The following is a 21,810-nucleotide window of genomic DNA, read 5'->3' on the forward strand; positions in this document are numbered from 1 at the left end:
GAAAACGATCCCTCACTCTCTCAGACCTTGGGAGGCAGGCCAGTCCTCTGCTTCAGGTTGGGAGGTTGTCGGTAGGCAATACTCACTAGCAACTACACACCACACCACAGAAACACCAACCCAGGAACCAATCCCTGTAGCATACCTTGTTACCTACTCTGTCCCCATATCTACTCTGGCGACACCATCAGAGGCCTCAACCACATCAGCCATACTATCAAGGTCTCATCTGCATGTCTACTAATGTTGTATATGTCAACAATGCCCCTCTGCCATGTACATTGGCCAAACCGGACAGTTCCTACTTAAAAGAATAAATGGAAACAAATCGGACATCAGGAATGGTAACATACAAAAGCCAGTAGGTTAACACTTCAATCTCCCTGGACATTCTATAACAGATTTAAAAGTCACTATACTTGAACAAAAAAACTTCAGAAACAGACTTCAAAGAGAAACAGCAGAACTAAAATTCATTTGCAAATGTAACACCATTAATTTGTGCTTGAATAGGGACTGGGAGTTGCTGTCTCATTACAGAAGCAGCTTTGCCTCTCCTGGAATTAACACCTCCTCATCTATTATTGGGAGTGGACTACATCCACCCTGATTGAACAGGCCCTGTCAACACTGGTTCTCCACTTGTGAGGTACTCCCTTCTCTCCATGTGTTATATAATGCCTGCATCTGTAACTCTTACTCCATGCATCTGAAGAAGTGAGGTTTTTTACCCACGAAAGCTTATGCCCAAATAAATGTTAGTCTTTAAGGTGCCACCGGACTCCTTGTTGTTTCCAGTTCAACAGGTTAATCATTAATATTTTGGAGGATTTTCTTGCCATGCTGTATTAGGAGGAGAACATCACCAGACAGACATTTAAATTGTTTTATTTAACTAAATCAACAGTTATGGATTCTGGATTTTTTTTTCTTCAGCAGCAAACATATAATTTAACAAAAAAGCATATGTCCCTTGCTTCTCACATTTATCTCCAGACTTTTTCTCCTTGTCCAAATCTATTCCGCTTCTAACAATCTTGTATTCATTGAACTTTTTGAAACTTTGCACTTTTAGAGAGAGGTAAGGGGTTGATGCTGTGTACACAAATTTGCAGAGGGACAATAGAGTTGAGGTCTGTTATTTCTCACCTCTATATATTTATTTATTTTTTATTTAAAAACATTTTTGCTGTTAACAAACATGTTACCTCTGGAGACACAAATCTACAGTTTGAGAACTGCAAAACTAAGCATCTCTGATGGTGTCTTCTACACTGAGCACCGAGTCCCATTGGGTATATAGAAAAAAACCTAAATCTATACAGAAGCCTGTGGAACCCCATAAGGTTGTGTCCCTAATCCATGAACTATTGGAACTCATGTACAAAACTTTTCTTAAACATTACATGAATATATTGTCTTATACTATAGAATTAGAATTTAAAATCCCTATTCCATGATGAGAGATCTTTGAGCTATAATGTATCTTAATTAAAACTATCTTTAGCTTGGATTTTTTTATTTTAAATTGGATTTTTGAGGAAAAACCTATTTTTAATTTTTTTTAATCAATGATTTTTTTATCTACCCTGCAAATGGAAAAGCTGATTTAAATTGCCTTGATTTAAATTAATTCACCTGTTAATCTTTTTCTTTGTCCCAGTTATCTAATAGAAGTACCTCTATTTCACATAATGCTCATTTTAATAGTACAGCTCTTTAAACTAATATATTAATTGCAATTTAGAATCCAGATTCACCAGTGATCTTTGGGAGCTTTGTACTGCTCCATCACATCAGCGTGAGGGGGAAATATATTGGGGGGAAAAAAAATCCAGTATTTAAAAATCAGTTTAGTTTAATCAGGGATCCCAAACATGAAAATGCCTTAATCCTAATCCTATAGTTATTTCATTGTCACTGCAGGGCAGAGTTAAGTGTGTTTGGGTCATTAACTGTGTATTTTTAACATATTTGGATTTCTTTTAAGTATAATCTAAAACCCAGGAAATGTAGAGTTTTATGCTTTTTATTTATTTATTTATGATTGCATCCCTGGTGTGTGTGTGTGTGTGTGTGGTTTTTTTTTTTTTTTTTTTAATTCCATCTTTTATGTCTGGAAATCATATACTCAGTGTAAAGTCTTTAGAGATTCTTTTAATTGTGTGTACAGTGTCTAGCACAGTGGGGTTCTGATCTTTGTCCCCAATCAAAGTACAAATAAACAATCCTTAATCTATTCACATCTATGAAAAGGGCAGCATGGTGTGTCTGAGAACAATACCTATAATTCTTAGAAATCGGATGCATTGCCTACTTGAGCGAAGGAACTCAAATTTTTGGAGTAGTTTCTGAATTCTGGACTTCACATGCATGTGGGTGTGAATTCAGAGTGCTTATTATCATTGTGAATAGTTGATTTCCTTCCAGACATTACCTCAATAAATTGATAGCGAAGATTATGCCTTCATTCACATGCAGTGCCTCAGGTTATTGTTTACTGATAAAACATTGTTTATTGACTTTTTAATGAGTCTGATTTGTGACGATCTTCCAAACTTGCATGAGCACCTTGATGATAAGCTCTGAGTACTTGTGAAGAACTTTCACTTTCAAAAAATAATTTGTCTATCTACTTAACTCTGACCAAAGATTGATTCCATTGAATGTTTATAGTCAAATTATTCCTTATGTTCTGTTTAATTTCTGTGGACAGCATCGAGTTTGGAAGGCTGTTCTCAAAGCCTTGTTTGCAAACAACTGCATTGCACCCACAGACTTTGAGTAATCTCCATGTGATTCAAGTATAACACAGTGGTTGTCTGGGGTTGTTTATTAATTCTGTGGTCCTTTTAAAGTGAGAGGAAGAAAAAAATTATATAATTTTTAATCAGAATTGTTAAATGAACTTCTGTATGCATTGTAGTTGTACGTTAGTCCCAGGATATTAGAGAGACAAAGTAGTCCAATAAAAGATGTGCCCTCACCCATTTTGTGTCTCTAAACGAAATTTTGTGAGGCGAAAGGAATTCCTGACCTTTAGTTTTAGTTACTTGAGAGAAGACCTTAGGGAAGTTTCTGTTTCGAGCTCACTTTTAGCACTATAGACCATTTGTTTTCAAACTGTGAGGCATTCCCCCCCTGGGCAGGGTGCAGTGAGGTTATCGGGTCAGGGAGTGAGGTCTCCACAGCTCGTGGTCCTTCCCTGCACTGGCTGCTTTTTGAAGTAGAGCTCTGTGATGATATCCTGAACACGCTAGAGAATGGAATCTGACTCGTGTTATGATTCTGGTGGGGTAAATGCGGTATCTCCATCCTCAAGTGCTTAAGTCATGAGAATTTTGTAAAATATGGATGCTTCTTGCTTTCTGATTTTGCATTTTTAGTGTACGATGTTTGTTACATTTTCAAGCTTTTCTCCATAACCAGGAGGGCAAAAAAAGTGTTTTTTGTTTTTTGTTTTTTTTAAATGAAAACTTGATTCCAGGAACTAGTGTTTCAGGAAAACTAAACATTGTGAGACTCATGATAAAATCGTGAGAGTTGGCAACACTGCTAATCATACCTTCCTACCTTTTCCTACTATTTATAGGAAATTTCAATCCATTATTTTGCAAATATATACACACACCAGTTCTGGACTTTCCCCCTGCTGCCATGATATAAGAATTTACAGGGATGTCAAGGAGAGAGTCCTGCACTGAATCTTGGATCTTTGATTCAAGGGGAATTCAGTTAGCTGCAGAACCTCAGATCTGGTTAGGGTGAGGATATATATCTCAATTGCATTTAGGAAAAGAATGGTTAGAGCCAGGCTGAGCCAGATTACTTTCCTTAAATTGTGTTCACTCTGTATTGTTTTACCCCACCCCTCACACTGATATTTCTCTCATCTTACACGTTTTTTTTTTAATTCAAGTTTATTTCTGGTAATGATATGAAAATGAGCCATACCTCTTTTACCTACAGTAGTTAGAATCCATTCTCTATGATTATTGATTGAAACTAAGGTTTGAGTTGATGATGCTTGACCTACATGCTGACTACTTCATATTTCTCTCCTGAACTAGTGTATTCTGAGGTGTTGTTCTGTAATTTTTTATCAGTCTGGTCCTTCTGCAGTTGCATATTGCTGGTATGAACAGATTATAATGGACCAAATTGTTTTGCTCATTTTTGTAGTTTAGTAAGTAATAGAAAAGACCTCTTGTCCTTTCAATTTCCTGCTTGTATTGTAGATCGTATACTGGAGTCCCTTCTCCAGAACAGCAAGATTGTGCTGCAATGAGATCTTAACTGGGGGATTGTTTCTCCCCCCTCCCACCCCCGTTTGATGGTAGGGATTTTGGAAAGTATCCAGGACTCTGAGTTACATGAAAAGTTTTTGGGATACTTTCTGGTCCCTCGGTAAGCTGGAAAATGAGTTTAGGAAGATTTCTCTCAAGATTTGCAGTCTATATGAATAAGAATTATTGTATCATTAGAGAAATAGAAATGTACTTGCCTATAATTCAGCCACTCTGAAGGTATAACTATACTCCTATTTGCCCATCTGCCTTCCTCTCAAAGTTTAAACTTTTTTTTTATTGGCTTAAGTCTGATCATTTAGGGAGTTCTTTGCTCCCCATTTATCAGAGAACTGAAGCTGATCATTTTAGAAGGCTTGGAAGTATTGGCAGCTGAGTGTTACAGGTCCAAAAGCTTTTGTGAGCTAGGGAAATTCCCACCTATGCCATGCTAAAAGCAAAAACCAAATGAATAGGTGTCAGCTAAATTATATTTTCAGAGAAGACAAATAGCAGGCTGTTAAAGCCCTGAAATTAGGGGTTATGACCTAAACTGAAAGCAGTACCATAACTATACCCTGGCAGCATTCTCTTTAATTTTCCTTTGTTATGGCTTTGACAGCTTGAAGCATCTAAAACTGGATAAAGTGCTAGAACAGGGGTCAGCAACGTTTGGCACGCGGCTCGCCAGGGTAAGCACCCTGGCGGGCCGGGCCAGTTTATTTACCTGCTGATGCGGCAGGTTCGGCCGATCGCGGTCCTCACTGGCCGCAGTTCGCCGTCCTGGGCCAATGGGAGCGGCGGGAAGCCGCGGCCAGCACATCCCTCGGCCTGTGCCGCTTCCCGCCGCCCCATTGGCCCGGGACGGCGAACCGCGGCCAGTGAGGACCGCGATCGGCCGAACCTGCCGCGTCCGCAGGTAAATAAACTGGCCCGGCCCGCCAGGGTGCTTACCCTGGCGAGCCGCGTGTCAAACGTTGCTGACCCCTGTGCTAGAAAAATAAACTATACAGAACAATCCTGAACTTGGATCATGATGGACCTGCCAACAGATTCTCTTCCATCTTTAAATTGTATGATCCTCTGAAAAGTAAATGCTTTTGATGTGGTATCCAAACACATGTGTAGAAAATTTTTCTATCAACCTCCGTTTGTTTAGTGGGTTTTATTTGGTTTAACCCTGATGCATAACATTCTACCATACACTCCCTCCCCAAGCTATCCTTTGTGTTTGACCAGTTATCTGATTGATGATGCTTACTGACTGTTCAGTTGGAAGTTAGACTGTTTGGAGTAAAGGTTGCATCTCCTAGTGGTAGGGCAGGCTAGTGCCGTGTTCTTCTACATCAGTTCAGGGTATGTCTTGAGTAGAGACTTGTCCATTTATTCAGATTTTGTGATCTGCAGTAAATCTCTTTTTGAACAACAGAGACCACTAACACGTTTGTGGAGTTATGGGGGATTAGGGCAGTCATTTTCAAACTCATTTGCACAGCGCTGGCTGGTCAGAAGGTGCTTGCTGTCCTTTTTTTCCAGCTGCAAGTTTAATTAAGACAGTAGAAAATGCATTAAATATTTCACTAATAAGTCTTTTCCACTCTGTGATAGGATTACTTGAAAGGGCTAATGTCCCATGTTCTCAGTTGTAGCTGGTCTTGGTTGCTTTAGAAAAGCAGTTCCCTGAATCTGGAGATTACTATAGATCCACCCCCATGCAAACTCCTTCTTGTTGCTGCTTCCTAGTGGATGGGGATGTAATGGTCCGTCTCCAGCTGTGGTATGGCCTGTGGTTGGTTGGGAAATATAAGGTATTAATATCAGAAAAGTTATGAAGGTGAATATTGTATTGAATGTGGTACAGCTGCTGTTAAACAATTCATGCCTACAATTTGGCATCATGGAAGAATAGCCTCTGGCTAAGGCACTGCACTAGTATTTGGGAGAACAGGTTCACTTCCTAATTTGACCACAAAAGTCCTGTGTGACACTGACCAAGTCACTCACTCTGTGCTTTAGTTCACAGTCTGTAAATAAGAAGTAATACTTCCCTAACTCTTAGAGGTGCTGAGGATAAATTAATTAAGATTTGTGAGGTATTGTAGTGTTGGAGAATATATAAATATCTAGATTTACCATTTGCTGAAGTTTGCTTAATAACAGGGTATTGCTAAAATTTTCCTTTGAAACAGGAGTGTGTCCACTTCTTGGGCTTGTGCCGCTTACTCTGGAAACTCAAATATGATATTGTGGTTCTAGGCAGAAGCCAAATCAGAACTCTTTGAAGAAAAAAGGCTAGATCCTTAACCAAAAGCAGGAAAAATAAACAGGGTACCTATTATGTTTGGGAAAATACGTGGTGAATGCTTGTTTTTCTGAATCGTATCTACCAATCTGTTTCTTTTGCAGAACCGTATGATAACTTGAGGGAGATTCTCCAAAATGTGGCCAAATTACAAGGTGTTTCAAATATGAGAAAACTAGGCCACTTGAATAATTTTACTAAGGTAAGAACTTAACTGGTACAGCTTGTTTAGTGGTCAGATATTTTAATGATTATATTATTTGTACTATACCAGATGTTTGTTAGGAGCCTCACAATAGTTCCTGCCGCAAAGAGTTTACCATTCAGAATTTAGATGTGACACCATGGCAAGAGAGAACAAACAAGATCATGCATTAGTTCACTTACCTCTTGATGGCTGCATTTTTGTTTCTTTAATTCACTCATGGGTTGTGTGACAGAAGTGAGTTTTAGTGGAGATTTGAATTACATGAGCAAAACTGGGATAGGTTTGAGAGGGGAATGGAGTTGCATGGAAAAAGGAATGGAGATGTTTCGGGGGTGGGAGGAAAAGGAGATAGAGGGAGTGTTCCCAGAGATCTGGGGAAAGTGAAAGGAGACGAATTCAGATATAGGCAGACTTGTACCTTTTAGGCTAGGTCTACACTATGGGGGGGGGGGGGGGGGCGGTGTCGACCTAAGATACGCAACTTCAGCTACGTGAATAGCGTAGCTGAAGTTGCGTATTTAAGGTCGACTTACCTGGCTGTGAGGACAGTGGCGAGTCGACCGCTGCTGCGCCGCCGTCGACTCCGCTTCTGCCTCTTGCCGCGGTGGATTTCCAGAGTCGACAGCAGAGCCATCGGGGATCTATTTTATCGCGTCTTCACTAGATGCGATAAGTCAATCCCCAATAGATCGATTGCTACCCGCCGATCCGGCGGGTAGTGAAGACATGCCCTGAATGTAAGGCAGAAATGCACAGAGCAATGGATAGCCAGTAGAGCAGTTCAGAGAGAAGAGTTGTGGCTTGGTCTTAACAGGAAGCAGAAATATTTCAAAAGCAGAATTTGGGTAGACTAGAACGGAGAGGGTTAGGTAAGAAGCCTTTTTTCCCCCTACTTATATTTACTGTTGGTTCACAGTGATATGATTTATAGTTTTGTCACTTCAATACAGGTGACTGGTGCTTAAATGCCAAAATAATGAGCGGTATATAAATGCCTTGGTAGTATATTAGATCCTGATTTTGTATGGAAAATTGACTCATTAAAAGTTTTAAAAAATGTAATTAGTGTCTCTTTTGATCAAGCTAATCCCTTTCCAGTTACATTGATTCCATACTTACTCATGGTACTTCAAAACTCCTACTTTTAAGGGGGTGATTATATGAGCTTGAAAATATAGTCTCTTGACTGAAAGTTTCAGTGAGTGTTGTTGGGGAAGGAAAAATCTGACGGAAATTTCATTCAGAAATCTATGATGGAAAGGATTATGCAGATAACTTTTTAGTTGTTCTACATTAAATACCAAAAAAAAAAAAAAAAAAAAACTCCTGATAAAAGGAAATGAATAGGAATTATGACACATTTTGTATTTCACATTATGTATATTTGAGTTATATCTGCTATCTTTAGTGACTAAAATACTTATTCCTGTCACTGTAAAATCAACACAGCTAAGGAAATGATCTGGATTCTATTACTACATGTACATCAACTATTTTTTATTAAGTTCCAACCAGGGGCGTGCACAAGGGGTGGGGGGCAAACAGGGGCACAGCCCCTCCCTCCGAAATCAGCAGGGGCCCAGAACTCCACTGGGGTGGGTAGAGCAAACTCCTCAGCCCTGGGGCTGGGGAGGGGGAGAGAGCTCCACTGGCCCTTGGGCAGCTCCACCTGCTGTAGTGGGGAGAGCCAGCTCCTCGGCGTGAGTCCGGGGCAGGAGATGACAGCTCCTCTGGCCCCAGGGCTGTGGGGGAAGGAGGGAGAGCCAGCGCCAATGGGCCGTGGTGGGGAGAGGCAGCTCCTCTGGAGGCAGGAGTGGAGGGTGGAGGGGAAGGAAAGGCAGCTCCTTCAGTCGCAGGGGCACAGAAAGTGCCCCTCCAAAAGCAGCCAATTTTTTTGTACCTGTGCATGCCGCTGGTTCCAACTACAGTGCGGGTTGTCAAATCTGCTTCATTCTCATGCAGAGCGGTTAGGCTACATAGAGGACAACAGACTCCTTGAAACCTGTCCAGAAGCCAATCCAAAGTCTTTAAAGTGTGCATTCTCGAAGTAGAAACTTGAATTGAGTGCCTGAACTATGCATCAGTGCTGTCTGCATCAATGCAGTCAAGCAGATCAGCTTCACCCATAGTTCCCTTCACTACAGCAAGAGCTCTTCATACCACAAATGAAGTTACATCTACCTGTGTACTAAGCACAGAAGATGCTAAATGAGCCAATCGTCCTCAGTACCACTGACAAATCTCTCTTCCAAGTCAGCTCTGAACCTCTTGTCACCCGCTTCATGCAGGCTTAGTCTTTAGAGAGAATTTGGAGAGTCTGCAGAGTGTACTGAGATTTTTGCCCCTTTGGATAATTCTCAACTATTCTTGTCCAGACTTCCTTTTCAGAAATCTGTCCTGAACCAGCTGTCCCATCCAGAGCTCCTTTTCGTGACACACGCATCAAAAGTTCTTCCTCTTTATTTTAAATAATTTACACTAATTTATCAAAGTCAAAATAAAAGAGCCAAATAACACCCTTCCAGCTCATCAGAATTCAGAAAAATACCCTTATTGCTGCATCCCATAAGCAATTGCAACTTTCCTCTCATAGAGGGGCAGAGTTTCTGCCTTCCCTTCAGAAGAATCTGGGACAGTTTAGGGGAGGCTATTTAATGCCAGTGGTCTATAATGTCCAGTGAATTGATTCACACTGTAGTGGGGATTGAAGAATTATAATTTACCCCAGATCAAGTGGGATTCTCTCAATTCAAAACCAGAAGTGTTCTGTTTTTCCTGTTCTCTAATATCTGGGAGATTAGAATTATCCAAGTGTACATGCTACATAAACAAGAAAGACCTTTTACGAGTTTGAGTTTGATAAGAACAAAAAATTCTTTTCTGTCCTAAAAATAGATTTTTTTTCACCCTCTGGCAGAGCTACCATCAATCACAGAAAATCCTGGTGTCTGTGGGCAGAGTGGGTGCCACCAAAGAACTTTGTGAATAAAAGGATAAAAATAATTCAAACGGGGTTTTGATTTCTTATCTACTGGATTTAGAATCTGTAGTTTCAGTGATTACAGCTCACAAGTACTCCCTCTGCACCAAAAAGAAGTGTTGTAGATGAATGGAAGGGTTCAAAAACTCCCAAGAAGTATAAAAACAGACTTCTCTCTGACACCGCTTGTGATGCCATCAAATTCCTACCATACTCTTTTAGTGTAATAAAAGTGGCTTGTTGCAACTTGTGGCTCAGAGCAGTTGAAGTGCACTGTGAATTTGGGCTTCCTGATTGAAGGCCAGGCCCCAACCACACTTGTAAAAGAATTTTTAAACCTTTTCTATTCTCTCATCTCATTAAAAATGTTAGCGATGCACACCCTGATAGACATAGGGACAGTAATGATGGATCCAGTCAGAAAAAAGACATAGATTTCTACTTTAAATTTTTTTCAAGTATCAAAAAAGAGTTGAACTTCTGACCTGTCCTGAGCTTTCAAATATAAATCCATTATATGGGCACTATACAAACGCATAATAAGAAACAATCTACCTGATGTGCTCGCAGTCTAAATGGACTTGACAAAGAGTGGGAGGGGAAACAGGCATGGAGAGGTGAGGTGACTTGCCCAAGGTCATCCAGCGAGGTTAGCGGCAGAGCCAGGAACAGGATCAAATCTCCTGAATCTGAGTGCAGTGCACTATCCACTGGACTAATGGAGATATCCCATCTCCTAGAACTGGAAGGGACCTTGAAAGGTCATTGAGTCCAGCCCCCTGCCTTCACTAGCAGGACCAAGTACTGATTTTGCCCCAGATCCCCAAGTGGCCCCCTCAAGGATTGAACTCACAACCCTGGGTTTAGCAGGCCAATGCTCAAACCACTGAGCTATCCTTGTTATTTATATTGTACTGTTAACTGCCTCAATCTATTCCTTATGTCATAAAATCATTTTTGCAAATGCTTAATGTGTAATACCTAGATGTCTGAGCATCATGGAGTCTTTAGCACACAAATGTGAGCTGGGCCATTTCATACTTAATATTTTAAAATATGTATAGTGCTTTACAGGCAGATCAGAAGCCTTACCTCAGTTTCCTAGACTTATTTTAAATTTTGTTTAACTTTGACATGAAAGTGAGATTTCCCATAGAGACACTAGCGATCCTGAAACTCATCGGGATATAGCTTGGCTTCCTTTAGAACTATTATTTTCACATCCCAATTCCTATGCCAGCTGTGGTTCTTGAGAATTGCAGCTGAGGACCAATACTTTGTAGCCATGTTGTGCAGTCTCTTTCCTGTTCTTTGATACTGTAGTTACCAAACTTCGCAGTAATTATGGTCTCAAAATTTGAGGCTCGAGGCATCCAAATATACTGTTAGTGTCTTCGGTTGCACAGATATCATCCACAGGCCGAAGGACAAAGATGGTTTCCTTCCACCTAGTTCAGAATTCCGTGAAAATCTAGTGGGCAGGAAGATTAGGAAAGAGCAATTAGTGGCAGAACTGTAAGTAGACCAACTTCTAACACTGTTTTGTACACTGACAGATCTTTTTTTCCCTTGACAAATATATATGAAATATTTGGCTCTTTACAGAGATATTGTATATTTATTGAAAATATCATATAATTGTTTTGAATGAAGCTAGAAACAATGTCTTGAAACTTTGAAATAAGATGAATGACATAATTGGGGTTAGGTACTCAGGTTTTCAGTGTCTTGCAAAAGATTAGACTTTTTTTAAGTGATTATAGAATTCCAACCCACTGAAAATAGCCTAAATATTTCTGCTTTTATGTCAATTTGGTATTCCTAAGACTTACTTTTGCAAAGTGTGTACTTTTTCTCTTCAAAAAGCAGTTTTGACTTATTTATAAAAAATGAAAAAACATATTAGATATGAGTGTATATGTGAAATATTTTGAAGAAATAGTTTACTGCTAAGGTGAATCTTATAGATCCCCACACTTGAGACTGTCTGCTGGATATGACTGACAGAGCTGAGTAACAAGCCAAGAATTTAGAACCCTGGGCAGAGCCACAGTTATGTGACCCTAGAAAACATACTGACCCAGATACCAACTGCCAGTTTCTTATTTATAGGCAGTGTTATTGTAGCCATGTTGGTCCCAGGATATTTAGAGATACTAGATGTTTACTCTTTAATTCATTATGCTTTCCTATCTTCTGGTTTTATTTTTCTTTAGTAAGGAAAAATGAAGGTGTAAATGTGGTCTATTTTAGATGTACAGTAGAAATGATTTTCTATTTTAATACTTGATTATCTCTTCCTGGAACAGGTGACTTCTGGGCATATTTACCATTTTATGTTCAAAGAATCAATGAATAGGATGAGATGAGGCTTACCTTTATTTCCAAATCAGAGAATCAATATTTTTTCCTGTTTGCTTCTGTTTATATATAAACTGGACACGATACTTCACTAGATGCCTCATCAGCACAGAGTAGAGCAGAAGAATTACTTCTCGCATCTTGCTTACAACACTCCCGCTAACACATCCCAGAATGATGTTTGCTTTTTTTGCAACAATGTTACACTGTTGACTCATATTTAGCTTGTGATCCACTAGGACCCCTGGACTTTTTGCACGGTACTCCTTCCTGGGCAGTCATTTCCCATATTGTATGTGTGGCAACTGACTGTTCCTTCCTAAGTGGAGTACTTTGCATTTGTCCTTATTGAATTTCATCCTATTTCAGACCATTTCTCCAATATGTCCAGATCATTTTGAATTTTAATCCTATGCTTCAAAGTACTTGCAACCTCTCCCAGCTTGGTATCGTCTGCAAACTTTAAGTACACTCTCTTTGCCATTATCTAAATAATTAAGATACTGAACAGATCTGGACCCACAACTGATCCCTGCAGGACCCCACTTGATATGTCCTTCCAGCTTGACTGTGAGCCACTGATGATTACTCTCTAGAAATAGTTTTCCAACCACTTATGCACCCACCTAACAGTAGCTTCATCTAGGTTGTATTTCCCTTGTTTGTTTATGAGAAGACCATGCGAGACAGTATCAAAAAGCCTTACTAAAGTGAAGATATATCACATCTACCGCTTTTCCCCCCCCCCCCCATCCACAAGGCTTGTTGACCTGTCAAAGAAAGCTATTAGGTTTGGTGGACATGATTTCTAATGAAGATTTATGCCAAACAGGATTTTTTCCCCCCGTTTAATTTTAAAATTTAGAACCCAGAATTCTGGGTTCAAAACTACACTCACTCTGTATTATCATAGTCACTAGTGCTTTGATTTGCAGTAACTGTGGTGGTTTAGCTAAAAGATGCTAAACACACATACAAAAAAAACAAAACACACCTTTCGGGGCTAAACTTCAAAATTGATTGATTTAATTGTTTTCCCTGGAAGAGTTAAACTATTTTATTCAAAATGTTTCAGAAAATTCAGTTGTCCTCTCAACAATACTTGTTGTAAACTAATACTGGACTCACTATCAATTTCATAATATTGACACATTATGGATCAAATGTCTGATTGTCCTGCACACTTAAAGTATTATCATCATGATTTGATACAAGCCTAAATTTGCCCCCAGTGTTTTAGAACTTTAGTTGAGGGCAACAAATTCACCCAACATCTACAGAACTGAGAGTGTTTCTCAAATTAACTGCTTTTCAGTTGTAAATCTTTGCTTCTCCGGCCAACTGAAACACAGACTCACCCACCAGTTTTGTGCTTGAAACCTGCATTTGGAGTTCAGCTGATCAACAGATACAGTAACATGTTTTGAATGGAATTTCTTAGCCATACGTGCAAGAAAAGGGACTGACCATTCCAATCATCTGGCATGCTCCCGCTAAATATCCTCAGTCATGAATATTTTTTGTAAATATTTAAGTAACTGACAGTTTCTTATGTGGATCATCAAATGCCAGGACTCACTAAAACTCAAATTAATTTTATAATCAGTACAGTTCCAATACAGGAGGAATTTAATCTAAATAAATTCTACCAAGCTAGTGTCTATATTAAACACAGTATCATAATAAATACTTATGCACAGAGTATTTATAAGCAACCTTAATACTGGCTATAGCTTAATTTTGAGTACTTGATTTTGCAACGTCAATAATTACTCAAAAATAATTCATGATGGCAAGATTAGAGATTTAACTATAGCAATACAATTTAAATATAACAGAAACAGTGACCAGATACTTATTCCTAGGTTTCTTCTCCCCACTAAGCAAGCTCCGACAGAGCCTGTATTGTCCATTACGATGATGGATCTAATGCATTACTGTTAGTAGAGGACCTAGAACATGTAAAAGACTATGTATTATAAACATAAGGGCAGATCAGATCAACGTATAGCCAATATCTAACCTAGAAAATTAATGCAGTCACATCACCATACTGACTTGTCAAGAGAAGGATTGAAAATTAATTACACTTTTAGATACGGATTTTGCCAACAGATAAGGGTCCACCAGTCACATTTACATCACTACTGATTCAAACTAAAGAAAATGCCTTACAGTGATAGGCTTAGTGCACAGCTACACTAGAGAATTTACAGCACCAGTTAGCCGCTCTAAGACATTGGCTTAGCTATTCCAGCCGCCGCAAGTGATGGAAGCAAGCTCTCCCGCCAACACAGCACTGCCCACACTGGCGCTTATGTCAGTGTAACTTATATCACACAGGGGGATGATTTATTCACCTTCCTGAGCAACGTAAGTTATGCTGACACAAGCTGGAGTATAAACATAGCCTATAAACAAAACGAGAGGTGACTTGATTACAATGTTGCACCTTCAGAGAGAGAAAATACCAGGTACTAAAGGCTCTTTAATCTAGCAGAGAAAGGTATAATAAAAAATTATGCATGGCTTTAGCATCCAGACAATCAAATTAGAAATTTGGCACATTTTCTTAACTGTGATGGTGATTAATCATTAGAACAAACCACAAATAGAATTGTTAAATTCCCAATCCCTGGGATGTCTTAAAATCACAACTGAATGTCTTCCTGGAATAAATGTTTTAGCAAAACTTAAGTTACAGGGCTCAATACAGGGTAACTGGGTGAAATGTAAGGCTTGGGATAGAGCGGCCACACTAGATGATATAATCTATGGTCCCCTTCTGGCCTTAAACTTTATGAATCTATGAATTCTCAGTTGCCTAAGAAATAAGGATCTCCTGTGAAGAAGAATATGAAAACATACTTTGGCTACAGAATTAAAGCATTTAAATACTTTTTTTGTGCTTTGTTAGATCCATTTGGGATATCCTCATGAGGATGACATGACCTTTCATAGTATAATCCACAAGTATTTATTACTCCTGGGGGCATTCTGCGCCTAAAAATTCTGCACACAATATTTTAAAATTCTGCAAATTTTATTTGTCAAAATAACACTACATAATCTGGGAACCACATTTCATGAAAGATGTGGACAAATTGGAGAAAGTCCAGAGAAGAGCAATAAAAATTATTAAAGGTCTAAAAAACATGATGTAGGAGGAATTTTTTTTTAAGTGAGTTTGTTTAATGTGGAGAAGAGAAGATGGAGGGGGACATAACAGTTTTCAAGTACTTAAAAGATTGTTACAAGGCGTAGGGAGAAAAATTGTTCCCCTTAACTTCTGAGGATCGGATAAGAAGCAATGGACTTAAATTGCAGCAACGTTTGTTTAGGTTGGACATTAGGAAAAGCTCCCTAATTGTCAGAGTGGTTAAGCACTGGAATAAATTGTCTAGGGAGGTTGTGGACTCTCTGTCATTGGAGATTTTTAAGAGCAGGATAGGCAAACGCCTTTCTGGGATGGTCTAGATAATACTTAGTCCTGCCTTGAGTGCAGGGGAATGGACTAGATGACCTCTCGAGGTCCTTCCAGTTCTACAATTCTGTGATTATAGCAGATTTTCAGCCACATAAGGTTAAAATCAACTTTCTGTTTTAAAGCTTAGACTCTCTAAGTGCTCTGAAATCCACATGGCTTCTCAGAATATCTTGAAATGTGGTATGCAGGGTAGGATTGGTGATCCCCATTTACCAAGGGATTTCTGAGATAAAGCCCCTTGGAGTGGGGAAAAAACTATTAAGATTGACACATTCTGCAAACACTCTTCTCCTGTCCCCAGCCAAAATTTGTCTCAGTCACTGGACATTTACCCTGCCTTTGGGGGGCCAATTGACAAAAGAAGCAAATTCACTGACATACTTGATTACCACTGGACGACATTAATTCTGTGTTATCTCATCTCATGCTCTTCCAGAAAGTTGAGTTTAGCAAATCTCAAAGGCAGAAAACCATGAAATAGAGTTAAAGTACAATTCCACAAAATCTTAACACATACCTACACTCTGCCTTTGCGTTGTACTAAACAGGAGCTACCTGCACCTCCTCTACACTCAAGCGCTTTGCCCTACTCAGAAAAAACCCTCACATCTGTTTAAATTTTACAACCCCTTCACCTTATGCATGCAGTACCACTTATCGCTAAATTTCACTTTTCATTAAGCCCATAGTCCACACTTATATTCTAGCCCCATTGCAAGAAGAAGCCCTGCTACTAATGCAACCTAAGCAACACAGTGCTGAAAAGGAGGTATACTAGATCTTTGAAAGTACTCGTGCACCTCTTTCCTTTAATCACGCACGGCGGTGAGGTGGGGGGTGGAGTCATATTCCTTCCCCCCCCCCCCATCACCTTATATAACAATCAGAACTCAGCCGAGCTGCTCCATCTAATTCCTGCATAATTCAACACAACTACACCTTACACAGTGAGTGCATCTGAAGTGCATGCGAATTATTACTAGTAGCCCAAGGAAGTCAAAGTTAAGGTTACATTGGCCTTTACCTCAATTCTGTACTTCTTGGTTTTAGAAGTTTTGAGTTTTGCTGAACTTGACTTTCTGGAGGTGCACGAGATACCGACAGGCAACCTGAACTTTGTTCTAAGTTGGTTTTTAGGCTTTGTCTACACTACGCACCTTTTAGCGACATGGTTGTGCCGCTAAAAGGTGTGCAGTGTAGCTGCTATTTGTCAGCAGGAAAGAGCTCTCCTGCCGACAAAGCACTGGTCACACTGACGCTTTTCATAGACAAAACTATTGTCATTTGGGGGGGTGGTTTTTTTCATGCACCTGAACGACAGAAGTTTTGTCATTCAGTTTCCAGTGTAGACAAAGCCTTAGTGATCAAGAGCTTACAGATCTCCCAGTGTCCATCGTGTACTTCCATTGTCAACCACTTTTTTTCATGATGCTGCTGCTCCGTTTTCCCAGCTCCACAGCACCACTTCTCTCATAAACATCCCTACTCTACTCCCAAACCAGCCCTATTCCTGTCTACAGTTTTACGCCAGGCTATCATTCTAATTGCAGGCTATTGATAAAGACATGGTATTGTCCTAGTTTCCTTTCTTCTCTGAGAGCTGGTCTACACTAAGAATTTACTTTGATATAGCTACGTCTCTCAAGGGTGTGAAAAACCCAAACCCCTGAGGGTATGTCTACACTACGAAATTAGGTCGAATTTATAGAAGCCGGTTTTATAGAAATCGGTTGTATACAGCCGATTGTGTGTGTCCCCACATAAAATGCTCTAAGTGCATTAAGTCGGCGGACCGCGTCCACAGTACCGAGTCTAGCGTCGACTTCCGGAGCATTGCACTGTGGGTAGCTATCCCACAGTTCACGCAGTCTCCACTGCCCATTGGAATTCTGGGTTGAGATCCCAATGCCTGAATGATGCAAAACAGTGTCGCGGGGGGTTCTGGGTACATGTCGTCAGGCACCTCCCCCTCCGTCAGAGCAACGGCAGACAATCGATTCGCGCCTTTTTACCTGGGTTACCTGTGCAGACAACATACCACGCCACGCATGGAGCCCGCTCAGCTCAGCTCACCGTCACCATATGTCCTCTGGGTGTCGGCAGACGTGGTACTGTATTGCTACACAGCAGCAGGTAATTGCCTTTTGGCAGTTGACGGTGCAGTATGACTGGTAGCCTTCATCGGCGATCTGGGTACTGGCAGACGTGGGGCTGCATTGCACACAGCAGCAGCCCCTTGCCTTTTGGTAGAAGATGGTATATTATGACTGGTATCCATCGTTGTCGTGCTGCAGTGGCTGTCAATCATGGGCACCTGGGCAGTCTCGACGATGATGGCTATCAGTAGTAGTATGCTATTTTCTGCCAAGCGCCCAGTATTTTCTGCCAAGCACCCAGAAGATGCCGAGGGCTATCAGTCATGCTGCACTGTCGTCTGCCAGCTTAAGATGTAAAAAATAGATTTGTTCTGTATTCATTTGCTTTCCCCCTCCCTCAGTGAAATCAGTGGCCTGCTAAACCCAGGGTTTTGAGTTCAATCTTTGGGGGGGGCCATTCTGTGTGACAGTTGTTTGTTTCTTCCTGATGCACAGCCACCTTTGTTGATTTTAATTCCCTGTACCTGTACGCCATGTCGTCACTTGCCCCTCTCTCCCTCAGTCCGTCCGTCAGATACTAGTTTCGCGCCTTTTTTCAGCCCAGACACTATAGCACTGGGATCGTGGAGCCTGCTCAGATCACCGCGGCAATTATGAGCACTATGAACACCATGCGCATTGTCCTGGAGGATATGCAGAACCAGGACATGCTAAAGCAAAACCAGGACCAGCCGAGGAGGCGATTGCAGCGCGGCGACGAGAGTGATGAGGAAATTGACATGGACATAGACCTCTCACAAGGCACAGGCCCCAGCAATGTGCAAATCATGGTGTTACTGGGGCAGGTTCATGCCGTGGAACGCTGATTCTGGGCCCAGGAAACAAGCACAGACTGGTGGGACCGCATCGTGCTGCAGGTGTGGGACGATTCCCAGTGGCTGCAAAACTTTTGCATGAGTAAGGGCATTTTCATGGAACTTTGTGACTTGCTTTCCCCTGCCTTGAAGTGCCAGAATACCAGGATGAGAGCAGCCCTCACAGTTGAGAAGCGAGTGGCGATAGCCCTGTGGAAGCTTGCAACGCCAGACAGCTACCGGTCAGTCGGGAATCAATTTGGAGTGGGCAAATCTACTGTGGGGGCTGCTGTGATCCAAGTTGCCAGGGCAATCAAAGACCTGGTGATATCAAGGGTAGTGACTCTGGGAAATGTGCAGGCCATAGTGGATGGCTTTGCTGCAATGGGATTCCCAAACTGTGGTGGGGCGATAGACGGAACCCATATCCCTATCTTGGCACCGGAGCACCAAGCCACCGAGTACGTAAACCGCAAGGGGTACTTTTCAATGCTGCTGCAAGCCCTGGTGGATCACAAGGGACGTTTCACCAACGTCAACCTGAGATAGCTGGGAAGGGTTCATGACGCTCGCATCTTCAGGAACTCTGGTCTGTTTCGAAAGCTGGAGGAAGGGACTTTCTTCCCGGACCAGAAAATAACCGTTGGGGATGTTGAAATGCCTATAGTTATCCTTGGGGACCCAGCCTACCCCTTAATGCCATGGCTCATGAAGCCATACACAGGCAGCCTGGACAGTAGTCAGGAGCTGTTCAACTACAGGCTGAGCAAGTGCCGAATGGTGGTGGAATGTGCATTTGGACGTTTAAAAGCGTGCTGGCACAGCTTACTGACTCGCTCAGACCTCAGTGAAAAGAATATCCCCATTGTTATTGCTGCTTGCTGTGCGCTCCACAATATCTGTGAGAGTAAGGGGGAGACATTTATGGCGGGGTGGGAGGTTGAGGCACATCGCCTGGCCGCTGATTATGCGCAGCCAGACACCACGGCGGTTAGAGCACAGCATGGCGCGGTGCGCATCAGAGAAGCTTTGAAACAGAGTTTTGTGACTGGCCAGGCTGCGATGTGAAATTTCTGTTTTTCTCCTTGATGAACCCTCCGCCCCCCCCCCCCCCCACCGGGTTCACTCTACTTCCCTGTAAACCAACCACCCCACCCTCCCCTCCCCTCCCCCTTCGGGCACCACTTGCAGAGGCAATAAAGTCATTGTTACTTCACATTCATGCATTCTTTATTAATTCATCACACAGCTAGGGGGAGAATTGCCAAGGTAGCCCAGGATGGGTGGGGGAGGAGGGAAGGAAAAGGACACACTGCAGTTTAAAACTTTAACTCTTATTGAAGGCCAGCCTTCTGATACTCGGGCAATCATCTGGGGTGGAGTGACTGGGTGGCCGGAGGCCCCCCCACCGTGTTCTGGGGCGTCTGGGTGAGGAGGCTATGGAACTTGGGGAGGAGGGCTGTTGGTTACACAGGGGCTGTAGTGCCGGTCTCTGCTCCTGCTGCCTTTCCTGCAGCTCAGCCATATGCTGGAGCATATCAGTTTGATGCTCCAGCAGCCGGAGCATCGACTCTTGCCTTCTGTCTGCAAGCTGACGCCACCTATCATCTTCATCCCGCCACTTGCTCTGTTCATCCCGCGATTCAGCCCGCCACCTCTTCTCTTGTTCATACTGTGCTTTTCTGTAGTCTGACATTGACTGCCTCCATGCATTCTGCTGCGCTCTTTCAGCGTGGGAGGACATCTGGAGCTCCGTGAACATGTCATCCCGAGTCCGCTGTTTTCTTCTTCTAATCTTCACTAGCCTCTGTGAAGGAGAAATATTTGCAGCTGGTGGAGGAGAAGGGAGAAGTGGTTAAAAAAGACAAATTTTAGAGAACAATGGGTACACTCGTTCACGTTAAATTTTGCTGTTCACATTACGCAGCACATGTGCTTTCGTTACAAGGTCGCATTTTTCCTCTTATATTGAGGGCCTGCCGGTTTGGTGTGAGAGATCACTCACGCAGTGCCAGGCAACAGATTTCGGCTTGCAGGCAGCCATGGTAAGCCACAGTTTTGTGGCTTTTTTAACCTTAACATGTGGGAATGGTTTCAAACAGTAGCACCCTCATTTCCCATACCAAGCACCCGTTGGGTTGGCCATTTAAAATGGGTTTGCAATATAAAAGGAGGGGCTGGGGTTTCTGGGTTAACATGCAGCACAAACCCAACTAACCCGCCTCCCCCCACACCCAATTATCGGGGATGATCACTTCACCCCTCCCCCCCACCGCATGGCTAACAGCGGGGAACATTTCTGTTCAGCAGAGGAGGAAGGGGCACCTCGGAATGTCCCCTTAATAAAATCGCCCCGTTTCAACCAGGTGACCGTGAATGATATCATTCTCCTGAGGATAACAAAGAGCGATAAGGTAATGGATGTTGTCTGCATGCCAGCAAACACCCGGACCATACGCTGCCATGCTTTGTTATGCAATGATTCCAGACTACGTGCTACTGGCCTGGCGTGGTAAAGTGTCCTACCATGGCGGACGGGATAAGGCAGCCCTCCCCAGAAACCTTTTGCAAAGGCTTTGGGAGTACATGAAGGAGAGCTTTCTGGAGATGTCCCTGGAGGATTTCCGCTCCATCCCCATACATGTTAACAGACTTTTCCAGTAGCTGTACTGGCCGCGATTGCCAGGGCAAATTAATCATTAATTATTAAACACGCTTGCTTTTAAATCATGTGTAATATTTACAAAGGTACACTCACCAGAGGTGCCCTGTGTGCCCTCAGGGTCTGGGAGCACGCCTTGGGTGAGTTCGGGGGTTACTGGCTCCAGGTCCAGGGTGATAAACATATCCTTGCTGTTGGGGAAACTGGTTTCTCCGCTTCCTTGCTGCTGTGAGCTATCTACATTATCTTCATCCTCATCTTCCTCGTACCCTGGACGTGCTTCCCTGTGTGTTTCTCCAGTGACGGAGTCATAACACATGGTTGGGGTAGTGATGGCTGCACCCCCTAGCATGGCATGCAGCTCCGCGTAGAAGTGGCATGTTTGCGGCTCTGCCCCGGACCTTCCATTTGTCTCTCTGGCTTTGTGGTAGGCTTGCCTTAGCTTCTTAATTTTCACGCGGCACTGCTGTGCGTCCCTGTTATGGCCTCTGTACTTCATGGCCTTGGAGACCTTTTCTAATATTTTGCCATTTCGTTTACTGCTACGGAGTTCAGCTAGCATTGATTCATCTCC

The 21,810-nt window shown here is 42.1% G+C and overlaps 1 protein-coding gene across 1 annotated transcript in view; it reads left to right on the forward strand.

Moving 5' to 3' along the window:
* The window catches only part of RICTOR (RPTOR independent companion of MTOR complex 2), a 182,060-nt gene that overhangs the window by 25,976 nt on the left and 134,274 nt on the right, over window positions 1-21,810 (forward strand). Inside the window, exon 3 of the mRNA XM_054032098.1 lies at window positions 6,693-6,790. Coding sequence (XP_053888073.1) covers window positions 6,693-6,790 — 98 coding nt within the window. The remainder of the gene's footprint in view (window positions 1-6,692; window positions 6,791-21,810) is intronic.

The sequence above is a fragment of the Malaclemys terrapin genome, chromosome 6 (assembly GCF_027887155.1).
Source record: "Malaclemys terrapin pileata isolate rMalTer1 chromosome 6, rMalTer1.hap1, whole genome shotgun sequence".
Lineage (NCBI taxonomy): Eukaryota > Metazoa > Chordata > Testudines > Emydidae > Malaclemys > Malaclemys terrapin.